The sequence below is a fragment of the Nerophis ophidion genome, linkage group LG07 (genome assembly GCF_033978795.1).
Source record: "Nerophis ophidion isolate RoL-2023_Sa linkage group LG07, RoL_Noph_v1.0, whole genome shotgun sequence".
NCBI classification, from domain to species: Eukaryota; Metazoa; Chordata; class Actinopteri; order Syngnathiformes; family Syngnathidae; genus Nerophis; species Nerophis ophidion.
The window spans coordinates 68,871,649-68,897,472 of record NC_084617.1 but is presented as its reverse complement, the minus strand read 5'-3'; the positions used below and the strand labels follow the sequence as shown (position 1 = coordinate 68,897,472).

Here is a 25,824-nt window from a genome sequence, read left to right as displayed (position 1 = left end):
TTTTGGTGATTCAACCCCCAATTCCAACCTTTGATGCTGAGTGCCAAGCAAGGAGGTAATGGGTCCCATTTTTATAGTCTTTGGTATGACTCGGCCGGGGTGTGAACTCACAACCTACCGATCTCAGGGCGGACACTAAAACCACTAGGCCACTGAGTAGGTAACCATGAATTGATTAACGTGGACCCCGACTTAAACAAGTTGAAAAACTTATTCGGGTGCTACCATTTAGTGGTCAATTGTACGGAATATGTACTGTACTGTGCAATCTACTAATAAAAGTATCAATCAATCAATCAAAAACCAGGAAACAGGATAAAAGGTTACAGGAAACAGGATACAGGATACAATCATCGAGCCCTGACTGGAGGCGAGGCAGGCATAAATAGTAGCCTGATTGGCAATTGAAAATTGAAAATTACGTTTTTGAAGGTGGTCTGTAGCAACGTTTTCAGCATTCTATCGGAAATTTATTGTGAGGTTTTGGATTAGAGTTCCTAAAAATCCAGATACATTTTTTCTCTCAAAATAATTGCCCAAACCTGCTCTATTGTATTGTTTTTAATACATTATTTGTTAAGATCCGTACTCCAATCTTCCCATATTATGGTTTATTGTTGCATTTTTGTGTCACCCTGTTTGCCCTCTTTATTTCCTGTTTAGTCCGTCACCATGGTAACTCATTAGTTCACCTGCTACAATCACGGTCCCTGCACACCTGTCCCTGTTGATTACGTCCTTTTTTAAGCTCGCCTTTTCTGTTCACTCATTCTCGGGTCCTAATTTGTTCTCATGCAACAAGTGACGACTGCTACTTTTTCTACGTTTATTCTCGCTAGCTCATATGCTAAGCCACCTGCCTTTTCTTAGCTCACATGCTAATTGTTTTTGTTTTCGCATTTTTGTGCTTTCATGCCAAGTTTAGTTTTCTGTTTGTATTTCCTAGTTTTCATACTAGCGTGTTTTGGTTTGCCTTTTTTATTAGGTCCAGTATTTCTGTTCAGAGCTCTCTTTTTGTTAAATAAATATTTTAAGATCCTACCTTTGTTGTGTTCACGTCACTGCATCCACGGAGGGACAAACCCGGCGTTACCATGCCCACCAGTCATCACATTATTCTTCATTTTATTTTATTTATTTATTTTTTTGTAATTACGTGTTAAAATTTTGATTTTTTTTTTTTTGTGAGCCCAGATTAAATTTATTTCAATGTGTAACATTGCCTTGGGATACAAGTATCTTGGACAAGGAATGTCCCAGAACCATTTAAAGCTGTGAAGCTGAGCTACCACCATTTTTTATCACCCCACAAAGAAATATTTTGGGTTAAAAATGTGACAGTAAACCATAACATATCGGCCCAAGACCAAGGTGAAATACAATGGAGACGAATAAATGGTTGTCAGGAGGGTCTTAGTGATCTGTTTCAGTTGAAAAAGCAAGATGATAATTATAGAGTGTGGATGCTGACTTGTTGTTGAGGCAGCAGTAGATGATGGGGTTGTACATGGTGGAGCTCATAGCCAACCACATGATGGCCAAGTAGACTTGCTGGATGAATCTTTCCTCAAACATGTCAGGAAAAAACTGGTGCAACAGGAAGTAGACGTGGTAAGGCAGCCAGCAGATGGCGAAGGTACAAACCACCACGATCATCATCTTTACCACCTGTAACACAAACATACACACCTGGTCAGACAGAATGTTGATGCAGCACAACCCTAAACCTAACCCTTGGGTTAGGGAAGACTCTTAGTTAATGGCTTACTGCTTGTATATTACAAACCCCGTTTCCATATGAGTTGGGAAATTGTCTTAGACGTAAATATAAACAGAATACAATGATTTGCAAATCATTTTCAACCCATTTTCAGTTGAATATGCTACAAAGACAACATATTTGATGTTCAAACTGATAAACATTTTTTTTTTTGCAAATAACTATTAACTTTAGAATTTGATGCCAGCAACAAGTGACAAAGAAGTTGGGAAAGGTGGCAATAAATACTGATAAAGTTGAAAAATGCTCATCAAACACTTATTTGGAACATCCCACAGGTGTGCAGGCTAATTGGGAACAGGTGGGAGCCATGATTGGGTATAAAAACAGCTTCCTAAAAAAATGCTCAGTCTTTCACAAGAAAGGATGGGGCGAGGTACACCCCTTTGTCCACATCTGCGTGAGCAAACAGTCAAACATTTTAAGAACAACGTTTGTCAAAGTGCAATTGCAAGAAATTTAGGGATTTCAACATCTATGGTCCATAATATCATCAAAAGGTTCAGAGAATCTGGAGAAATCACTCCACGTAAGCGGCATGGCCGGAAACCAACATTGAATGACCGTGACCTTCGATCCCTCAGACGGCACTGTATCAAAAACCGACATCAATCTCTAAAGGATATCACCACATGGGCTCAGGAACACTTCAGAAAACCACTGTCACTAAATATAGTTTGTCGCTACATCTGTAAGTGCAATTTAAAGCTCTACAATGCAAAGTGAAAGCCATTTATCAACAACATCCAGAAACGCCACCGGCTTCTCTGGGCCCAATATAATCTAAGATGGGAAATTGTGTTAGATGTAAATATAAACAGAATACAATGATTTGCAAATAATTTTCAACCCATTTTCAGTTGAATATGCTACAAAGACAACATATTTGATGTTCAAACTGATAAACCTTTTTTATTTTTTGCAAATAATCATTAACTTTCGAATTTCATGAGAGCAACACGTGACAAAGAAGTTGGTAAAGGTGGCAATAAATACTGATAAAGTTGAAAAATGCTCATCAAACACTTATTTGCAACATCCCACAGGTGTGCAGGCTAATTGGGAACAGGTGGGTGCCATGATTGGGTATAAAAACAGCTTCCTAAAAAAATGCTCAGTCTTTCACAAGAAAGGATGGGGCGAGGTACACCCCTTTGTCCACAACTGCGTGAGCAAACAGTCAAACAGTTTAAGAACAACGTTTCTCAAAGCGCAATTGCAAGAAATTCAGGGATTTCAACATCTACGGTCCATAATATCATCAAAAGGTTCAGAGAATCTGGAGAAATCACTCCACGTAAGCGGCATGGCCGGCAACCAACATTGAATGACCGTGACCTTCGATTCCTCAGACGGCACAGTATCAAAAAACGACATCAATCTCTAAAGGATATCTCCACATGGGCTCAAGAACACTTCAGAAAACCACTGTCACTAAATACAGTTGGTCGCTACATCTGTAAGTACAAGTTAAAGCTCTACAATGCAAAGCGAAAGCCATTTATCAACAACATCCAGAAACGCCGCCGGCTCCTCTGGGCCCGAGATAATCTAAGATGGACTGATGCAAAGTGGAAAAGTGTTCTGTGGTCTGACGAGTCCACATTTCAAATTGTTTTTGGAAATATTCGACATCTTGTCATCCCGACCAAAGGGGAAGCGAACCATCCAGACCAGGGGTGCCCACACTTTTTCTGCAGGCGAGCTACTTTTCAATTGACCAACTTGAGGGGATCTACCTCATTTATATATATCATTTATATTTATTTATTTATGAAAGAGACATTTTTGTAAACAAGTTAAATGTGTTTAATGATAATACAAGCATGTGTAACACATATAGATGTCTTTCTTTCACGAAGACAAGAATATAAGTTGGTGTATTACCTGATTCTGATGACTTGCATTGATTGGAATCAGACAGTAATGATGATAACGCCCACATTTTCAAATGGAGGAGAAAAAAAGTTGTCCTTTCTGTACAATACCACATGAAAGTGGTTGGCATCTAATTCATCCGGCTTCCATACACTTTACAAGAAAAACATTGGCGGCAAATTCCGTAGCTTGCTTGATTGACATTCACGGCACCCGAGGGTCTTGTGAGATGACGCTGGCTGCTGCCAGTTCATTATTATGAAAAAATGACAGAAAGGAAGGCGAGAAACACTTTTTATTTCAACAGACTTTCGCGCCGTCCCTTCTGTCAAAACTCTAAAGGCCGACTGCACATTTCCTATCTTCACAATAAAAGCCCTGCTTCATGCTGCCTGCGCTAACAAAATAAGAGTCTCGGAAAGCTGGCGTGCACAAGTGATGTGCACGCCAGCTTTCTGAGGCATCGCTTGTGCACGCCAGTTTTCCGGAGACTCTGTATTTAGTTAGCGCAGGCAGCATGAAGCAGGGCTTTTATTGTGAAGATAGGAAATGTGCAGTCGGCCTTTAGAGTTTTGACGGAAGGTACGGCGCGAGAGTCTGTTGAAATAAAAAGTGTTTCTCGCCTTCCTCTCGGTCATATTTTAATAATAATGATCTTGCAGCAGCCAGCGTCATCTCACAAGACCCTCCGGTACCGTGAATGTCATTTAAGTGACGTCTTGGTGAAGATTGATGATCACTAATTTTTAGGTCTATTTTTTTTAAAAGCCTGGCTCGAGATCGACTGACACACCCCTTGCGGTCGACTGGTAGCTCACGATCGACGTAATGGGCACCCCTGATCCAGACTGTCATCGACACAAAGTTCAAAAGCCAGCATCTGTGATGGTATGGGGATGCATTAGTGCCCAAGGCATGGGAAACTTACACATCTGTGAACGCACCATTAATGCTCAAAGGTACATACAGGTTTTAGAACAACATATGCTGCCATCTAAGCGCCGCCTTTTTCATGGACGCCCCTGCTTATTTCAGCAAGACAATGTCAAGCCACATTCAACACATGTTACAACAGCGTGGCTTAAAAAAAAAGAGTGCGTGTACATTCCTGTCCCGCCTGCAGTCCAGACCTGTCTCCCATTAAAAATGTGTGGCGCATTATGAAGCGTAAAATACGACAGCGGGGACCCCGGACTGTTGAACGACTGAAGCTCTACATAAAACAAGAATGGGAAAGAATTCCACTTTTAAAGCTTCAACAATTAGTTTCCTCAGTTCCCAAACGTTTATTGAGTGTTGTTAAAAGAAAAGGTGATGTAACACAGTGGTGAACATGCCCTTTCCCAACTACTTTGGCATGTGTTGCAACCATGAAATTCTAAGTTAATTATTATTTGCATTATGAGTTTGAACAGCAAATATCTTGTCTTTGTAGCATATTCAATTGAATATTGGTTGAAAATGATTTGCAAATCATTGTATTCCGTTTATATTTGCATCTAACACAATATCCCAACTCATATGGAAACGGAGTTTGTAGATAACAAACATTTCTATGAAGTATATTGTTCATACTCACGAAATGTATGATATTATTACAGACCACAAGAAAAAAAAACACATTCCCACATCAATACAAACCATAACAAGCACCAATTTTATTAACAATTTATAATTTCGTTAAGGCAAATAAAGGCAGCTTACCTTGCGTTTGGCAGTCAGCTGCTCCTTATAGCGGTCAGAGGAGTCTCCTGGGATTTCACTGGCCCAGAGCGTGAGTCCCACCACCAAATAAGCGCAACCCATCACACACAGGGGAAGGAAGTAGATCAGGATGGCCACACACACATAATACCTGTGGAAATACACACACCCCTCATTAATTCCACATGCTCTTTTGTCACATCTTGGCAAACTTCTTCCTGATGTCAAAAGTTGCAGAAGGGAAAACTTTATTTTTTAAGATCAATAGAGAAGCTTGTACGTGTGAAATGGAAACGGTATTGATTAATCGTCGAAAAGCAAAGCTCGATTAGAAAAAGCGGATAGATGCCTCTGAGAAAGAAGATGTACAGTTGAATGTAGGCCTGGGCGATATGGCCTTTTTTTAATATCTCGATATTTTTAGGCCACATCGCGATACACGATATATATCTCCATATTTTGCCTAAGCCTTGAATGTGTCAGGTTTGTCCCTGACAGGTTGGTCATGTTTTAGTTTTTCGTCTGTGTTTGTCTTATTTCCTGTCAGCGCTCTTATTTTATCTTTATTTCCTGCTGTTATCCCTGATGGCTTTTTCCCTTCAGCTGTGGCTGATTGGCACAGGGCCACACCTGGTGTCAATCAGCCAGCTATTATTTAAAGCTGCCTTCCCCTCCAGTCGGTGCTGGATTATTGTCACCACTACCTGTCAATGTCATTAAAGGGGAACATTATCACAATTTCAAAAGGGTTAAAAACAATAAAAATTAGTTCCCAGTGGCTTTTTGTATTTTTTGAATTTTTTTTTCAAAGTTTTACCGGTCTCGGAGTATCCCTAAATAAAGTTTTAAAGTGCCTTATTTTCGCTATCTTCGAAACCACTATCCATTTCCCTGTGACGTCATACAGGGCTGCCAATACAAACAACATGGCGGTTACCACAGCAAGATATAGCGACATTAGCTCGGATTCAGACTCGGATTTCAGCGGCTTAAGCGATTCAACAGATTACGCATGTATTGAAACGGATGGTCGGAGTATGGAGGCAGATAGCGAAAACGAAATTGAAGAAGAAATTGAAGTTATTGAGCGAATAGCTATTGACGCTATTCGGCCATAGCGTGGGTGTACCTAATGAAGTGGCCCATAGCATGGCTGCCTTATTAGCATCGTCGGCAAAATGTGTGGACCAAACGATCAGGACTTTCGCATCTTTTGACACTGGAGCAACTTAAATCCGTCGATTGGTAAGTGTTTGTTTCGCATTAAACGTGGGTATCTAGTTTCAAATGTAAATACAGCTAGCGTAAATAGCATGTTAGCAGTGATTAGCTTAGCATGTTAGCATCGATTAGCTGGCAGTCATGCCGTGACCAAATATGTCTGATTAGCACATAAGTCAACAATATCAACAAAACTCACCTTTGTGATTTTGTTGACTTAATCGTTGCAAATGCATCTGCAGGTTATCCATACATCTCTGTGCCATGTCTGTCTTAGCATCGCCGGTCAAATGTGAAGACACTTTGGTACATTCAATGGGCGTCTGGTGGCAGATTTCTTGCCAGTGGTGCAACTTGAATCCCTCCCTGTTAGTGTTGTTACACCCTCCGACAACACACCGACGAGGCATGATGTCTCCAAGGTTCCAAAAATAGTCGAAAAAACGGAAAATAACAGAGCTGAGACCCTGTGTTTGTAATGTGAAAATGAATATGGCGGGTGTGTTACCTCGGTGACGTCACGTTCTGACGTCATCGCTCAAAGACCGATAAACAGAAAGGCGTTTAATTCGCCAAAATTCACCCATTTAGAGTTCGGAAATCGGTTAAAAAAATACATGGTCTTTTTTCTGCAATGTTCCCCTTGAAAGTTTTCCTTGAATACTAATATTTCAAATGATCTTTTCTTCTATAACAGGGGTCACCAACGTGGTGCCCGTAAGGACCAGATGAGTCGCCCACTGGCCCGTTCTAAAAATTGCTCAAATAGCAGCACTTACCAGTGAGCTGCCTCTAATTTTTAAATTGTATTTATTCACTAGCAAGCTGGTCTCGCTTTGCTAAGCATTTTTGATTCTAAGAGAGACAAAACTCAAAAAGAATTTGAAAATCCAAGAAAATATTTAACTTGTTTAAATAAATTCATATTTTTTTTTACTTTGCTTCTTATAACTTTCAGAAAGACCATTTTAGAGAAAAAATACAACCTTAAAAATTATTTTAGGATTTTTAAACACATATACGATTTTTACCTTTTAAATTCCTTCCTCTTCTTTCCTGACAATTTAAATCAATGCTCAAGTAAATGTATTTGTTTTATTGTAAAGAATAATAAATACATTTTAATTTAATTCTTCATTTTATGTCAGAGTTGCCACTGACAGTTTGTTTGTGTTTTAGTTTCTCCTCTGTGTGTATAGTATTTCATGTCCTTAGTTCCTGTCTAGTGCTCTTATTTTGGTCCAGCTTCCTGTTTGTCTCCCTGTATCCTGTTTTGACTCAGCTGTGGCTGATTGGCATCCGGTCACACCTGGTGTCAATCAGCCAGCTCCTATTTTACCTGCTTTGTTCCTCCAGTCAGGGCCGGATCATTGTATTCTCGTTGCCACATGTCGCTCTTGTCGTTGCTTTCGTGTCATGTTGTTTTGATACAGCTACTACCTGTCGTGCTACATTTTGTCCTGGTCGTCGTAGTGATAAGCTGTTTCTGTCAGCATTAGCTATTTCCAGTTTTTCTGTTTGTTTTCCACTAGCTTCCATGCAAAAGTTTCTTTTTGTTTTTCTAGCTCCCAGTGCTAGCTCCCTTAGTTTGTTATTCCGCCCACGTGCGTGCTTTTTGTTTGTTCTTGTTCTATTATTTATATTAAATCATGTCTTCATATCCAATGCCTGCCTCCATCTCTGCATCTTGGGGTTCGACAACAAATAACTCTGACACTTCCGTTTTTTCGACGAAGAATATTTGTGAAATATTTCTTCAAACTTATTATGATTAAAATTCCAAAAATTCCGGCAAATCTGTAGAATCAAATTTAAATCTTATATCAAAGTATTTTGAATTTCTTTTAAAATTTTTGGTACTGGAAAATGTAGAAGAAATAATGATTTATCTTTGTTAGAAATATAGCTTGGTCCAATTTGTTATATATTCTAATACAGTGCAGATTGCATTTTAACCTATTTAAAACATGTTATTGAAATTTTGAAATAATCTTAATCAGGAAAAAATACTAATGATGTTCCATAAATTATTTTTGTAATTTTTTCAAAAAGATTCGAATTAGCTATTTTTTATACTTTTTTTGTGTTTTCTCCTCTTTTAAACCACTTAAGTGTTTTTTTTTCATCATTTAATCCCTACAAAAAACCTTCTGTAAAAGGAAATAAGATGTAAGATGGAATGAAAGACAGAAATACAATTTATTTAAGTGTGTATCAAACTGGTAGCCCTTGGCATTAATCAGTACCCCAGAATAGCTCTTGGTTTCAAAAAGGTTGGTGACCCCTGGTCTATGTTCTTCCTTCTCAACTCCAGAATGATGCAACGCAGAACATGCATTTGGCTTTTAATTAAATAATATAAACTACAGCTTTATTTACACATAAACACATCATTTTATCATGTCAGCATAATGTCTGTCTCATTATGAATTTAGAAAAGCTTAAATATGTAAGTATTTTTAGAAACACTTTCAACCTCTTCAGACCTGAGTCACATTGACCACAAGTGACTTCATCCTGCACACAGACTGTAGTCTCCTCCACAAACCATGCAGATGGGTCTCGGAGGCCATTTCCGTGGTTATTAGCTACAATTATGTTAAGAGCGCTGAAATTCCCCGTGGGTTTCAGGTCCGGTGGCCATGGTTGAAGTGCTGGCTGTCCAGAGTCAGGACCCCGGGGTGGACCTCTCGCCTGTGCATCGGTTGGGGACATCTGCACTGCTGACCGTCTCCTGCTGGTCCCACTATGGACTGGACTCTCACTATTATGTTAGATCCACTATGGACTGGACTCTCACTATTACGTTAGATCAACTATGGACTGGACTCTCACTATTATGTTAGATCCACTATGGACTGGACTCTCACTATTATGTTAGACCAACTATGGACTGGACTTTCACTATTAATTAGATCCAGTATGGACTGGACTCTCACTATTATGTTAAATCCAGTATGGACTGGACTCTAACTATTATGTTAGATCCAGTATGGACTGGACTCTCACTCTATTATGTTAGATCCACTATGGACTGGACTCTCACTATTATGTTGGATCCATTATGGACTAGACTCTCACTATTATGTTGGATCCATTATGGACTGGACTCTCACTATTATGTTAGATCCACTATGGACTGGACTCTCACTATTATGTTAGATCCAGTATGGACTGGATTCTCACTATTATCTTAGATCCACTATGGACTGGACTCTCACTATTGTGTTAGATCCAGTATGGACTGGACTCTCACTATTATGTTAGATCCACTATGGACTGGACTCTCACTATTATGTTAGATCCACTATGGAATGGACTCTCACTATTATGTTAGATCCACTATGGACTGGACTCTCACTATTATGTTAGATCCACTATGGACCGGACTCTCACTATTATGTTAGATCCACTATGGACTGGACTCTCACTATTATGTTAGATCCACTATGGACTGGACTCTCACTATTATCTTAGATCCACTATGGACTGGACTCTCACTATTATGCTAGATCCACTACGGACTGGACTCTCACTATTACGTTGGATCCACTATGGACTGGACTCTCACTATTATGTTGGATCCACTATGGACTGGACTCTCACTATTATGTTAGACCAACTATGGACTGGACTCTCACTATTATATTAGATCCAGTATGGACTGGACTCTCACTATTATGTTAGATCCAGTATGGACTGGACTCTCACTATTATGTTGGATCCACTATGGACTGGACTCTCACTATTATGTTAGATCCACTATGGACTGGACTCTCACTATTATATTAGATCCACTATGGACTGGACTCTCACTATTATGCTAGATCCACTACGGACTGGACTCTCACTATTACGTTGGATCCACTATGGACTGGACTCTCACTATTATGTTAGATCCACTATGGACTGGACTCTCACTATTATGTTAGACCAACTATGGACTGGACTCTCACTATTATATTAGATCCAGTATGGACTGGACTCTCACTATTATGTTAGATCCAGTATGGACTGGACTCTCACTATTATGTTGGATCCACTATGGACTGGACTCTCACTATTATGTTAGATCCACTATGGACTGGACTCTCACTATTATATTAGATCCACTATGGACTGGACTCTCACTATTATGCTAGATCCACTATGGTCTGGATGCTCACTATTATGTTAGATCCACTATGGACTGGACTCTCACTATTATGTTGGATCCAGTATGGACTGGACTCTCACTATTATGTTGGATCCAGTATGGACTGGACTCTCACTATTATGTTAGATCCACTATGGAATGGACTCTCACTATTATGTTAGATCCACTATGGACTGGACTCTCACTATTATGTTAGATCCACTATGGACTGGACTCTCACTATTATGTTAGATCCACTATGGACTGGACTCCCACTATTATGTTAGATCCACTATGGACTGGACTCTAACTATTATGTTAGATCCAGTATGGACTGGACTCTCACTATTATGTTAGACCAACTATGGACTGGACTTTCACTATTAGTTAGATCCAGTATGGACTGGACTCTCACTATTATGTTAGATCCAGTATGGACTGGACTCTAACTATTATGTTGGATCCAGTATGGACTGGACTCTCACTCTATTATGTTAGATCAAATATGGACTGGACTCTCACTATTATGTTAGATCCACTATGGACTGGACTCTCACTATTATGTTAGACCAACTATGGACTGGACTTTCACTATTAGTTAGATCCAGTATGGACTGGACTCTCACTATTATGTTAGATCCAGTATGGACTGGACTCTAACTATTATGTTAGATCCAGTATGGACTGGACTCTCACTCTATTATGTTAGATCCACTATGGACTGGACTCTCACTATTATGTTAGATCCACTATGGACTGGACTCTCACTATTACGTTGGATCCACTATGGACTGGACTTTCACTATTACGTTGGATCCACTATGGACTGGACTCTCACTATTATGTTAGATCTACTATAGACTGGACTCTCTATATTATGTTAGATCCAGTATGGACTGGACTCTCACTCTATTATGTTAGATCCACTATGGACTGGACTCTCACTATTATGTTGGATCCACTATGGACCGGACTCTCACAATTATGTTAAATCCAGTATGGACTGGACTCTCACACTATTATGTTAGATCATCTATGGACTGGACTCTCACTATTATGTTAGATCCACTATGGACCGGACTCTCGCTATTATGTTAGATCCACTATGGACTGAACTCTCACTATTATGTTGGATCCACTATGGACTGGACTTTCACTATTACGTTGGATCCACTATGGACTGGACTCTCACAATTATGTTAGATCTACTATGGACTGGACTCTCACTATTATGTTAGATCCAGTATGGACTGGACTCTCACTCTATTATGTTAGATCCACTATGGACTGGACTCTCACTATTATGTTGGATCCACTATGGACCGGACTCTCACAATTATGTTAAATCCAGTATGGACTGGACTCTCACACTATTATGTTAGATCATCTATGGACTGGACTCTCACTATTATGTTAGATCCACTATGGACCGGACTCTCGCTATTATGTTGGATCCACTATGGACTGAACTCTCACTATTATGTTGGATCCACTATGGTCTGGACTCTCACTATTATGTTAGATCCACTATGGACCGGACTCTCACTATTATGTTAGATCCACTATGGTCTGGACGCTCACTATTATGTTAGATCCACTATGGACTGGACTCTCACTATTACGTTGGATCCACTATGGACTGGACTTTCACTATTACGTTGGATCCACTATGGACTGGACTCTCACTATTATGTTGGATCTACTATGGACTGGACTCTCACTATTATGTTAGATCCAGTATGGACTGGACTCTCACTCTATTATGTTAGATCCACTATGGACTGGACTCTCACTATTATGTTGGATCCACTATGGACCGGACTCTCACAATTATGTTAAATCCAGTATGGACTGGACTCTCACACTATTATGTTAGATCATCTATGGACTGGACTCTCACTATTATGTTAGATCCACTATGGACCGGACTCTCGCTATTATGTTAGATCCACTATGGACTGAACTCTCACTATTATGTTGGATCCACTATGGACTGGACTTTCACTATTACGTTGGATCCACTATGGACTGGACTCTCACTATTATGTTGGATCTACTATGGACTGGACTCTCACTATTATGTTAGATCCAGTATGGACTGGACTCTCACTCTATTATGTTAGATCCACTATGGACTGGACTCTCACTATTATGTTGGATCCACTATGGACCGGACTCTCACAATTATGTTAAATCCAGTATGGACTGGACTCTCACTATTATGTTGGATCCACTATGGTCTGGACTCTCACTATTATGTTAGATCCACTATGGACTGGACTCTCACTATTATGTTAGATCCACTATGGACTGGACTCTCACTATTATGTTAGATCCACTATGGTCTGGACGCTCACTATTATGTTAGATCCACTATGGACTGGACTCTGAAGACTGTAAAATTTCAAGTCTGTACCACAAAAACTCTTTGTTTAACTGGCGCTAAAAAAAAAGTGCTCTAAATGATCTCCCCGTTGCTGCCAGCACATTTGGATCCGGCGGGCAAAGTTCTCCATGACCCTCCCACATTCTTCCCTTGGGATCGCTCTTATTGCTGCCGTGATTGCTGCCTTCAGATCGGGGCGGCATAGCTCGGTTGGTAGAGCGGCCGTGCCAGCAACTTGAGGGTTGCAGGTTCGATTCCCGCTTGTGCCATCCTAGTCACTGCCGTTGTGTCCTTGGGCAAGGCACTTTACCCACCTGCTCCCAGTGCCACCCACACTGGTTTAAATGTAACTTAGATATTGGGTGTCACTATGTAAAGCGCTTTGAGTCACTTGAGAAAAGCGCTATATAAATATAATTCACAAATATGATTCACATCAGGGATAGTCCGGGGGTTGTTGCCATACACCCTGTCCTTAAGATAAAAATCTGGGTGAATGCGGCGACCACTCCGGGTCACACCTGCGGCTGATCAGTCGCTCAGGGAGACGATGCTGCAGCCAAGCCAATGATTTGTTTGAGGTGTGTGGGGGGGAGGCACCATCCTGTTAGAACCACTTGAGGTCCCTGAGGACCTCTTTTCGTCGACCAAGTGTTTGCCATATCGCTCGGTGTTGATTGTCACATGGCGACCCGTGCAGTGCACTTGACAGACTGTAACGGCCTTTGCAGACCGTACTCAGGAGGTCTGCTACCCCAGAAGATGTTGTTCTTAGAGTTCAAATGACCAGACAGCAGAAAATGTGCCTCATCCGAAAACCAGACATTGTCAAGGAAGTCTGGCGCGGCGTCAATCGTATCGCAAAACCACTGGCACTTGATCACTCGTTTCCTCATGTCGGCAGGTGTGAGCTTTTGTTTACCATGTTTCCTTGAATTACCGCAGGGCATATAGTATGCGCCTGCCTTGAATTACCGCCGGGTCAAACTCATGATGTCACGAGTGACACTTCCCCTGTCATCATTTTCCAAATGGAGGAGGGTGATTTCAATACCGGTAATTTGAAATCGCATAAAGGGAAGAATATTAAGAGCTATTCAGTAGGATATATAAGGTCCAAGCTATTTAATACATCCATCCATCCATTATCTTCCGCTTATCCGAGGTCGGGTCGCGGGGGCAGCAGCCTAAGCAGGGAAACCCAGACTTCCCTATCTCCAGCCACTTCGTCTAGCTCTTCCCGGGGGATCCCGAGGCGTTCCCAGGCCAGCCGGGAGACATAGTCTTCCCAACGTGTCCTGGGTCTTCCCCGTGGCCTCCTACCGGTTGGACGTGCCCTAAACACCTCCTTAGGGAGGCGTTCGGGTGGCATCCTGACCAGATGCCCGAGCCACCTCATCTGGCTCCTCTCGATGTGGAGGAGCAGCGGCTTTACTTTGAGTTCCTCCCGGATGGCAGAGCTTCTCACCCTATCTCTAAGGGAGAGCCCCGCCACCCGGCGGAGGAAACTCATTTCGGCCGCTTGTACCCGTGATCTAATACTGGTATGCTAAAAAGAACAGTAAGCAGTTATGTTTTATTAATATACCTTTGGAGCCGACGGTCCGACAGACAGGCAGGGCCCGCTGGAGAGGAGGAGCGAGCAGAGAGGGGGAGCGGAAGACCGACCTGGACTGAGGTTTTATTGAAAAATAAATAAAGACAAACTGCTCAAGCCATGTCCTTCCTTGGTGGTCCGGGGAACCCGCAAGACGACGGCTTGAGACCGTCACAATACCGTAGTTGTGTCTGTCAAATATGAGTCATTAAATGACTCCTGCCTCCTGGTGGTAGAGGGCGCTAGTAAAGCAAATAGAACTAGATGTTTCAATCCCTTTGGTAAGTAGGAACAGTCTTGACGGTAGCAGTCGGTGTGGAGTTGTGAAAGGGAGGGTATGTATGTCATTGGGGTCTTCAGGTGGGCACCCTGCTTCATCGACGTTTCGTTGATTTGAAGCCCACCACGTCTCCAGAGGGCTCAACGGTGTGCTTAGCGTCCCAGGTACACCCCCCTCCATATCCTGTTGGACTATGCAAGGCAGGGTCGTCCTTTTCCCTGACCGCATACCATTGTCTCTTATCTTACCGCCCAGTTGGGGTCCTTGCGCTTAATCCAGAGCCAGTTGCTGGCTTTTTCGGCAGCATTCGACATGGACTTGATAGCCTGTTGGAGGGAGCGTCCTTTCAACCCCATTTTCCTCAACAGACTGATGGTAGACGTGGCAATAAATCCCCTGCATCCCAACCCCAACTGGGAAAATGTTGGTCTTCCAGCCGTTCTGGGATGCTTCAGCTGCCAGGTCAGAATATTTGTTTCTCTTCCTCTCGTAAGCCTCTTCAACCCCTTCTTCCCATGGTACTGTCAGCTCCACGACATAAGCCAGCTTTGCTGATGGAGACCACAGGACCATGTCTGGCCGGAGTGTTGTAGCCATTATTTCTGGGGGAAACACAAGCTTTTTATCAAGGTCTACTTCCAAATTCCAATCCCGAGCCGACTGCAGGATGCTTGCATTATTTGGTGTCGTTTGACACTCTTGATGTTGGCCAGCTGGTACAAAATGTGTGAAATGGACCTTTCCTGCTGGTGTTTGTGGGAGATTGTTTGTGGTGGTTCGCCTCCGTTCCAGTGTTTTTGCAAGCTCTCTAAGTACTTGGTTATGCCGCCAAGTATAGCGTCCATGGGTGAGACTTATAGTACACCCTGATAGGATATGTCTTAGAGATGCAGGTACTTGACACAGGGAACAGGCGGGATCTTCTCCGTACCAGGTTTTCAGATTTAGGGGGGACGGTAGCAGGTCGTACGTGACTCTGATGATAAAACTCAGCCGTGCTCCCTCCATCTGCCAGATGTCATACCAGTTGAGCTTTTTCTTCTCCAGGCTTTCCCAGTTGGTCCATCTCCCCTGCTTGGCCATTGAGACGGCTTTAGCATGTCGCTCTCTCTCCTCCTGTCTCCTGACTTCCTCTACTACTAGCCGTCTCTTCTGCTCTGATGTTGCTTTGTGCCATCGGGGAGTTTTTTGGGACGAGTCCGAGTCCTGCTCTCCCATGCTGTACTTGCCCAACCACATCTCTGAATTGAAGAGCAGACTTTGCACTTTGAACAGCTTCTGATGGAATCCACTTCCTTCCCGCTGTTACTCTGGGGGCCGCTGTTCGAATGACTGTATCCTCAGTTTCGGTTAGCGTCATGACCAGCCTTGCTTTGGTGCATTTGAATTCTTCCACCAGTCCCAGATTGGTAATTCCAATTTGCCATGCCCATATAGTGATCCTTCTTGCGACTACTCTGCTGCAGAAGAAGTGAAATGAGTGACTTGATGTGCGCTGGAGGAGGTAATAAAGGAAGATCTCCATTGAGACAGAGAGACTTTTAAAACTGAAGAAAGATAAGGAAGACTTCTATAAACAAGTTATCGATGCTTTTGATCAGAAGGAGTTGGCATGGACTATATGTATAAGTACAAGTAAGACCATAATAACGTTTCTTTTTTATTAAATGTGCTTTTCATGATGGTATCCTTAAATCACACTAATTTTTTTACTGCATGCCTTTGGTAAGTGCCGGAGTGAGAAAAGGTTTTAAAATAATTAGCGCATGCTTACTTTTACTGCATGCCTTTGGTAAGCGCAGGAGTGAGAAGGGGTTTTAAATTAATTAGCGCCCCGGCGGCAATTTAAGGAAAAACGGTAATCTGTATCCTGTAACGATAGAGGTCGAGATCTGCGATCAAAATTCTCTGCAGAGATTCCCGGTTCAGTCCAAGTTCCTGACTTCGTCGACGTACAGACTTGCCTGGGCTGTGAACAAAAGAGTCTCTGACTGCATCCACGTCCTGTGCTGTCCTTGATCATCTCGGTCGCCCAGAGTGTGATTTTCTTTACGATTGCGGTAATTAACGGTCCCATGGGTTCGGAACTTGTTGACCCATCTGTAGATCATTCTGTGGGCAGGAAATTCACGACATCCAAAACCGTTCTTTGAATTGCAATTGAGCCGCGTGGATAGAACTCAGCCGAAAATAGTCCTCAACTACAAATGTCTTTGGTTCAGAAGTCCATGGCATCTCGAAGTTGAAATTTTCTAAACTTTTAGAACATTAAATATACTTGATAAGTCTTAAAAATAAAAATAATTGTTAACTTATTTCAAAAGTTATTCAAGTTCTGGTGATGAACGCTTTTTTTGTGTCACCCTTCGTACATGTTTGTCACGTCTATGGGATCATGTTTTGTTTTGGTCATGTTCGGTTTTGTTTTTTGGACACTCGGTTCCTGTTCCTGCACTTCCTTGTTTGCTTTGTTACCATGCCAACTCATTAGTTTTGACCTTGTCCTCATGTCACGCCCCTGTCTTCATCTCTCACAACTGTTTGCAATTATCATGTCTTTAGCCTGGCGACTTAACCCCTACTCCTTTCATGCCATGTCATGCCTGCTAATCACTCTGCCCATAGTTTCCCTCCTACTCATGCCACGTAAGATTTTTTTTTTATGTCACAATTGTTGAGTTTTGTTTTTTTGTCTACAGTCATGCCATAGTGCAAGTTTTGTTTTCTAGTCAAGTTTGTTCTCCGCCATTGTGCGCGCCTTTTGTTTGCCTTTTTTTGTTATAGTAATAAAAATAAATATGTACTTACACTCACAACTTGCTCGTCCCAATTTCCCTTTGCCTCGGAAAAACAAACCACCTCATAGTCCAAGTCCTGACAATGTTCTGCAATTCATATGCATGAAAGGTGCTCCATAAATAAAGTTTGATTAAGTTTTGGTGATGAACGCTTTTTTTGTGTCACCCTTCGTACATGTTTGTCACGTCTATGGGATCATGTTTTGTTTTGGTCATGTTCGGTTTTGTTTTTTGGACACTCGGTTCCTGTTCCTGCACTTCCTTGTTTGCTTTGTTACCATGCCAACTCATTAGTTTTCACCTTGTCCTCATGTCACGCCCCTGTCTTCATGTCTCACAACTGTTTGCAATTATCATGTCTTCGGCCTGGCGACTTAACCCCTACTCCCTTCATGCCATGCCATGCCTGCTAATCACTCTGCCCATAGTTTCCCTCCTCCTCATGCCACGTAAGTTTTTTTTTTTAATGTCACAGTTGTTGAGTTTTGTTTTTTTATCTACAGTCATGCCATAGTGCTAGTTTTGTTTTCTAATCAAGTTTGTTCTCCGCCATTGTGCGCGCCTTTTGTTTGCCTTTTTTTGTTACAGTAATAAAAATAAATATGTACTTACACTCACAACTTGCTCGTCCCAATTTCCCTTTGCCTCGGAAAAACAAACCACCTCATAGTCCAAGTCCTGACAATGTTCTGCAATTCATATGCATGAAAGGTGCTCCATGAATAAAGTTTGATTGAGTTTTGGTGATGAACGCTTTTTTTGTGTCACCCTTCGTACATGTTTGTCACGTCTATGGGATCATGTTTTGCTTTGGTCATGTTCGGTTTTGTTTTTTGGACACTCGGTTCCTGTTCCTGCACTTCCTTGTTTGCTTTGTTACCATGCCAACTCATTAGTTTTGACCTTGTCCTCATGTCACGGCCCTGTCCTCATGTCTCACACCTGTTTGTAATTATCATGTCTTTTACTTAAACCCGGCGACTTAACCCCTACTCCCTTCATGCCATGCCATGCCTGCTAATCACTCTGCCCATCGTTTCCCTCCTGCTCATGCCACGTAAGTTTTTTTTTTTAATGTCACAGTTGTTGAGTTTTGTTTTTTTGTCTTCAATCATGCCATAGTGCTAGTTTTGTTTTCTAGTCAAGTTTGTTCTCCGCCATTGTGCGCGCCTTTTGTTTGCCTTTTTTTGTTATAGTAATAAAAATAAATATGTACTTACACTCACAACTTGCTCGTCCCAATTTCCCTTTGCTTCGGAAAAACAAACCACCTCATAGTCCAAGTCCTGACAATGTTCTGCAATTCATATGCATGAAAGGTGCTCCATAAATAAAGTTTGATTAAGTTTTGGTGATGAACGCTTTTTTTGAGTCACCCTTCGTACATGTTTGTCACGTCTATGGGATCATGTTTTGTTTTGGTCATGTTCGGTTTTGTTTTTTGGACACTCGGTTCCTGTTCCTGCACTTCCTTGTTTGCTTTGTTACCATGCCAACTCATTAGTTTTGACCTTGTCCTCATGTCACGCCCCTGTCTTCATCTCTCACAACTGTTTGCAATTATCATGTCTTTAGCCTGGCGACTTAACCCCTACTCCCTTCATGCCATGCCATGCCTGCTAGTCACTCTGCCCATAGTTTCCCTCCTACTCATGCCACGTAAGATTTTTTTTTTATGTCACAATTGTTGAGTTTTGTTTTTTTGTCTACAGTCATGCCATAGTGCAAGTTTTGTTTTCTAGTCAAGTTTGTTCTCCGCCATTGTGCGCGCCTTTTGTTTGCCTTTTTTTGTTATAGTAATAAAAATAAATATGTACTTACACTCACAACTTGCTCGTCCCAATTTCCCTTTGCTTCGGAAAAACAAACCACCTCATAGTCCAAGTCCTGACAATGTTCTGCAATTCATATGCATGAAAGGTGCTCCATAAATAAAGTTTGATTAAGTTTTGGTGATGAACGCTTTTTTTGAGTCACCCTTCGTACATGTTTGTCACGTCTATGGGATCATGTTTTGTTTTGGTCATGTTCGGTTTTGTTTTTTGGACACTCGGTTCCTGTTCCTGCACTTCCTTGTTTGCTTTGTTACCATGCCAACTCATTAGTTTTGACCTTGTCCTCATGTCACGCCCCTGTCTTCATCTCTCACAACTGTTTGCAATTATCATGTCTTTAGCCTGGCGACTTAACCCCTACTCCCTTCATGCCATGCCATGCCTGCTAGTCACTCTGCCCATAGTTTCCCTCCTACTCATGCCACGTAAGATTTTTTTTTTATGTCACAATTGTTGAGTTTTGTTTTTTTGTCTACAGTCATGCCATAGTGCAAGTTTTGTTTTCTAGTCAAGTTTGTTCTCCGCCATTGTGCGCGCCTTTTGTTTGCCTTTTTTTGTTATAGTAATAAAAATAAATATGTACTTACACTCACAACTTGCTCGTCCCAATTTCCCTTTGCCTCGGAAAAACAAACCACCTCATAGTCCAAGTCCTGACAATGTTCTGCAATTCATATGCATGAAAGGTGCTCCATAAATAAAGTTTGATTAAGTTTTGGTGATGAACGCTTTTTTTGTGTCACCCTTCGTACATGTTTGTCACGTCTATGGGATCATGTTTTGTTTTGGTCATGTTCGGTTTTGTTTTTTGGACACTCGGTTCCTGTTCCTGCACTTCCTTGTTTGCTTTGTTACCATGCCAACTCATTAGTTTTCACCTTGTCCTCATGTCACGCCCCTGTCTTCATGTCTCACAACTGTTTGCAATTATCATGTCTTCGGCCTGGCGACTTTACCCCTACTCCCTTCATCCCATGCCATGCTTGCTAATCACTCTGCCCATAGTTTCCCTCCTGCTCATGCCACGTAAGTTCTTTTTTTATGTCACAGTTGTTGAATTTCGTTTGTTTGTCTACAATCATGCCATAGTGCTAGTTTTGTTTTCTAGTCAAGTTTGTTCTCCGCCATTGTGCGCGCCTTTTGTTTGCCTTTTTTTGTTATAGTATTAAAAATAAATATGTACTTACACTCACATCTTGCTCGTCCCAACTTCCCTTTGCCTCGGAAAAACAAACCACCTCATAGTCCAAGTCCTGACAATGTTCTGCAATTCATATGCATGAAAGGTGCTCCATAAATAAAGTTTGATTAAGTTTTGGTGATGAACGCTTTTTTTGTGTCACCCTTCGTACATGTTTGTCACGTCTATGGGATCATGTTTTGTTTTGGTCATGTTCGGTTTTGTTTTTTGGACACTCGGTTCCTGTTCCTGCACTTCCTTGTTCGCTTTGTTACCATGCCAACTCATTAGTTTTCACCTTGTCCTCATGTCACGCCCCTGTCTTCATGTCTCACAACTGTTTGCAATTATCATGTCTTTAGCCTGGCGACTTTACCCCTACTCCCTTCATGCCATGCCATGCCTGCTAATCACTCTGCCCATAGTTTCCCTCCTACTCATGCCACGTACATTTTTTTTTATGTCACAGTTGTTGAGTTTTGTTTTTTTCTCTACAATCATGCCATAGTGCAAGTTGTGTTTTCTAGTCAAGTTTGTTCTCCGCCATTGTGCGCGCCTTTTGTTTGCCTTTTTTTTGTTATAGTATTAAAAATAAATATGTACTTACACTCACAACTTGCTCGTCCCAATTTCCCTTTGCCTCGGGAAAACAAACCACCTCATAGTCCAAGTCATATGCATGAAAGGTGCTCCATAAATACATTTTAATTAATTTGGGCAGCAGGTACAATCTCTACACACACTGGCCTGGCTCACTTCCTGTCATGTATCTTTCTGCAAAGCTGTGTTAACGAGGAAACTTTGCCACCACTTACTTCTGGCTCACCTGCTTTGTCAAACTGTCTGATTGTCAGAAATACACCGAATTCCTCATCAGGACAAGGCACACGGTGCTTATTAGGAAAAAGAAAGGAGACGGATATGGAGTTGTTTATTGTTCTGTGTGAGTTTTAGGAACAAATAAACCACCCCCACACACATATCATAAAAATGATTAAATGATTCCCTGCCCGGAATCTTTCTAGAGTCCCAACTCTAAAAGTACCACGGAGACTGAGTAAACAAAACGTGGGATGCTTTGTTTGGGCACTCGTTCGATGTTAACTAAGACAGTGAATGAAAACCGAGACAGATTTTTGGCATTACTATTCGTCACAAAGCGGGGGGTGGGAAAACAGATATGTGCCAATCTCGCCTTCCCTCTAAGCCATGGGTGTCAAACTCTGGCCCGCCGTGTAATTTAATTTGGCCCTTGAGGCAATATCAATATAGCATTAGAGCTGGCCCGCCGGTGTTATACAGTGTCGGAGACGCTGTAACACCGCATTCACCGCTAATACTCATACTTGCCAACCCTCCTAATTTTCCCGGTAGAATCCCGAAGTTCAGTGCCCCTACCGAAAATCTCCCGGGGCAACCATTCTCCCGAATTTCTACCGCTTTCCACCTGGACAACTTTATTGGGGGCGTGCATTTAAGGCACTGCCTTTAGCGTTCTCTACAACCTGTCGTCACGTCCGCTTTTCCTCCATACTAACAGCGTGTCACATAATATTTGTGGCTTTTACACACACACACACACACACGCACAAGTGAATGCAAGGCATACTTGGTCAACAGCCATACAGGTCACACTGAGGGTGGCCATGTAAACAACTTTAGTACTGTTACAAATATGTGCCACACTGTGAACCCACACCAAACAAGAATGATAAACACATTTCGGGTGAACATCTGCACCGTAACACAACAGAACAAATACCCAGGATCCCTTGCAGCACTAACTCTTCCGGGAAACTTCCAGCAAACTGACCAATAATTAACGTTTTATTCATGCATTTTCTCTTGCTACTTCGAGGCTCGAATGTTTGGTTAATTCATTATTGTTATTTTATTTTCAAATGTATTATTAGCCTGTGGAAAAAAAATTATATTTACCTCAGAAGATTGCAAATAGAAAAAAAGACATAACATTTTTATTTAAATTTTATTTGATATGCCATTGATATTCTTTTAAGTATTATTATTATTATTTGAAACTGGATTTTGCATGTCACTAAAGTTATATAAGCCTTGCTTGTTCAATATTTAATGCAAAACTTGTTTGGGTCCCTATTAAAAGGTTCATTTGTTCAACCTTGGCCCGCGGCTTTGTTCCGTTTAAAATTTTGGCCCACTCTGTATTTGAGTTTGACACCCCTGATCTAAACCATCTCAGTCTGGCCTCTTGGACCTAGTCTCACAGACGTTAACGAGGTCTGTTCCTCTGATTTGATCCTCGTCACTCCCAACGACAATCTAAATCAGACCTGGGCAAATTAAGGCCCGGGGGCCACATGCGGCCCATGACCTCTGATGCTTTTTCCCGACATGAAACCATACTGCTGCTCACTCATTTCTAGTGAAGTGAACTGAAGTGAATTATACTTTGTGAACGACTCCAGCCGTCGTTGTGTGGGTTGCGTGGACCACCCAGGAAGGACATCGTGTTGAGCAGGTTTGACTCTTTTATTTTTTCAAATAATACATTTTCTGTGTCGATCAGGTCGCTTTTCAGCCCCTTCTCCGCTGCTCGTCTCGGTCTGCTTTTCAGCTGCCGTTGTCGTCGTCTTCGCCTGTGGCTCATTCTCAGATCATTCTTGCTTCTTCCGGCACTGCTGCGTCTGTTGCGGACACTCCACCTCTTCTCTCTTGATCTTTCCTCCTTTTTCCCTTTTATACACTGCGAGGAGATAGGCAGATGGTGTGTGAGCCACGCACCTGATCTCGATCGCTACAGCGTTGCTCCCGGCACGCCCAGCCTCTTCGTTTTGCCGCATTCTCCGCCTCCTGGCCGCCATCTTGAGCAGGGCTACAGCGTGTCCTGCCCCGCAGTCGTGCCGTCGGCTCCGCCTCTCCACATACTTATATAGCGCTTCTCTCTAGTGACTCAAAGTGCTTTTTAATAGTGGAACCCAATATCTAAGTTACATTTAAACCAGTGTGGGTGGCACTGGGGGCAGGTGGGTAAAGTGTCTTGCCCAAGGACAAAACGGCACTGACTAGGCTGGCGGAAGCGGAGATAGAATCTAGGACCCTCAAATTTCTAGCACGGCCACTCTACCAACCGAGCTATTTCTACCACTTTCCTTAGCCTTGGTTATTTCTCTTTCCCAGTGGGTGTCTCATCAGTTTGATTACCTGGTGGTTGTTAAAGAGGTCGAATAATCTCGCAAAAAATGCCAGTTCTGTCTTCCCTAAACTTTTCCATTGGTGTGTCATCAGACCCTACTCAGTGTCCTAGATCGGTAGGTTGTGAGTTCAAACCCCGGCCGAGTCATACCAAAGACTATGTATATTGGACCCATTACCTTCCTGCTTGGCACTCAGCATCAAGGGTTGGAATTGGGGGTTAAAGCATCAAAAATGATTCCCGGGCGCGGCACCGCTGCTGCTCACTGCTCCCCTCACCTCCCAGGGAGTTATCAAGGGGATGGGTCGAATGCAGAGGACAAATGTCACCACCCCTAGTGTGTGTGTGACAATCATTGGTACTTTAACTTTAATTTAACTTTAATTATCATTGGTAACCGATCGGTAATCCTCAGTAGAGCTGCTTTTATTTCAGACTTACTGATGCCTGGAAGTTCCTCATTTCCATTTCTAACTTTCTCATTTTCTACATTTATCGATTCTCCCAAGTATTCTTCCATCTCGTCCTTGCACTTTTCTTTCTCACTTATGAGCTCATTCCCGTCTCCACCCTAACCTGCTGCAGAGCCTCATAATGTCTCATTCTTGCAAAGATGTAAAGGCTCTTTTTCTTCTTCCTTTTCTGTCGAATCACTCTTACAACCCATCAAGGGCGTTTCGTTAAGACTTTACCGGTTCTAGGCAGGCATATATGAGGGGGAGTCAGACATGTGAAGGGGACATCATGCTGCAGCTGTTAAGACTAGGACTGGTGCGGTTTGTTTTCCCATGGTGTGAAGGTACTGAAATCTTTTAATTAATCACTCAAAAAAAAAGGAACCGTCACAGTTTGTTGGTGACGAACCCCAAGATGCAGAGATGGAGGCAGGCATGAAGTGAGAAAACATGATTTAATAAAAATACTAAGACAAAAACAAACAAAGGGTACAAACAAAAAGCGCGCACGTGGGCGGATAACAAAAAAAAAAAAAGGCCTAGCGTGGAAGCAAGCAGGTATTAGGCAAGAAACAGAAGTCGTACTTATAATATCAAAACAAACTTGGAAGCAGGGAACAAAAGACAATAAGCTACAAACCACTATTGAATATAGCTTACCGCAACGCTGCATAGACAAGATATGATACGACACGACAGGTAGCAATGACAAGAGCGACAAGTAGCAACGACAACGACAAGACAATAATCCAGCATTGACTGGAGGAACAAAGCAGGTAAAATAGGATTGGGCTGATTGACACCCGGTGTGGCCAGGTGCCAATCAGCTGCAGCTGAGGGAAAACAGCACACTGGGAGACAAACAGGAAGCTGAACCAAAATAAGAGTGCTGACAGGAACTAAGGACAGGAAATACTAAACACACACAGAGGAAAAACTAAAACACAAAAAAAACTGTCAGTGGGAAGCCTGACAGGAACAAACAAAAAGCGCTCTCAGCAGAGGTTCAAAACTTGGCTATGAAAACAAAACTATTACTATAACGTAAACTACGGACATTAAACAAAACTTGCAAACTATGGCATGAATAACGAAAACTTACTTGGAACGAGATGTGGGCATGGATCATCAGCATAGATAGCAAGGGTGTGCAGAGAGTTATGTCGCCAGGCTGACTGCCTGGCAAATACAAGCTTAAAAGGTGACGTGGTGATTGACAACGGGTGCATGAGTCCGACTGAATCAGGTGCGTGGCATGAGGACAGGTGAAAACTAATGGGTTGGCATGGTGAAAAAAACAAACAAGAGTGCACCATGAGTCCAAAACCAAACAGAACGTGACCACAAAACATGACAGCAGCACTATTTTTCTGTGCTAATACGACAGTAACATTGCTTTCTTT

The 25,824-nt window shown here is 42.1% G+C and overlaps 1 protein-coding gene across 2 annotated transcripts in view; it reads right to left on the bottom strand.

The window, feature by feature from the left end:
• Positions 1-25,824, bottom strand: part of tacr1a (tachykinin receptor 1a) — a 104,623-nt gene that overhangs the window by 10,811 nt on the left and 67,988 nt on the right. For both annotated transcript variants that reach the window (XR_009807586.1, XM_061906983.1), the window contains exons 3-4: positions 5,363-5,513; positions 1,472-1,668 (exon numbers count right to left, since the gene is read on the bottom strand). Coding sequence is in view for 1 of the 2 variants with exons in the window: in XM_061906983.1 (XP_061762967.1) it covers positions 1,472-1,668; positions 5,363-5,513 (348 nt within the window). In the remaining variant the exon portion in view is untranslated. The remainder of the gene's footprint in view (positions 1-1,471; positions 1,669-5,362; positions 5,514-25,824) is intronic.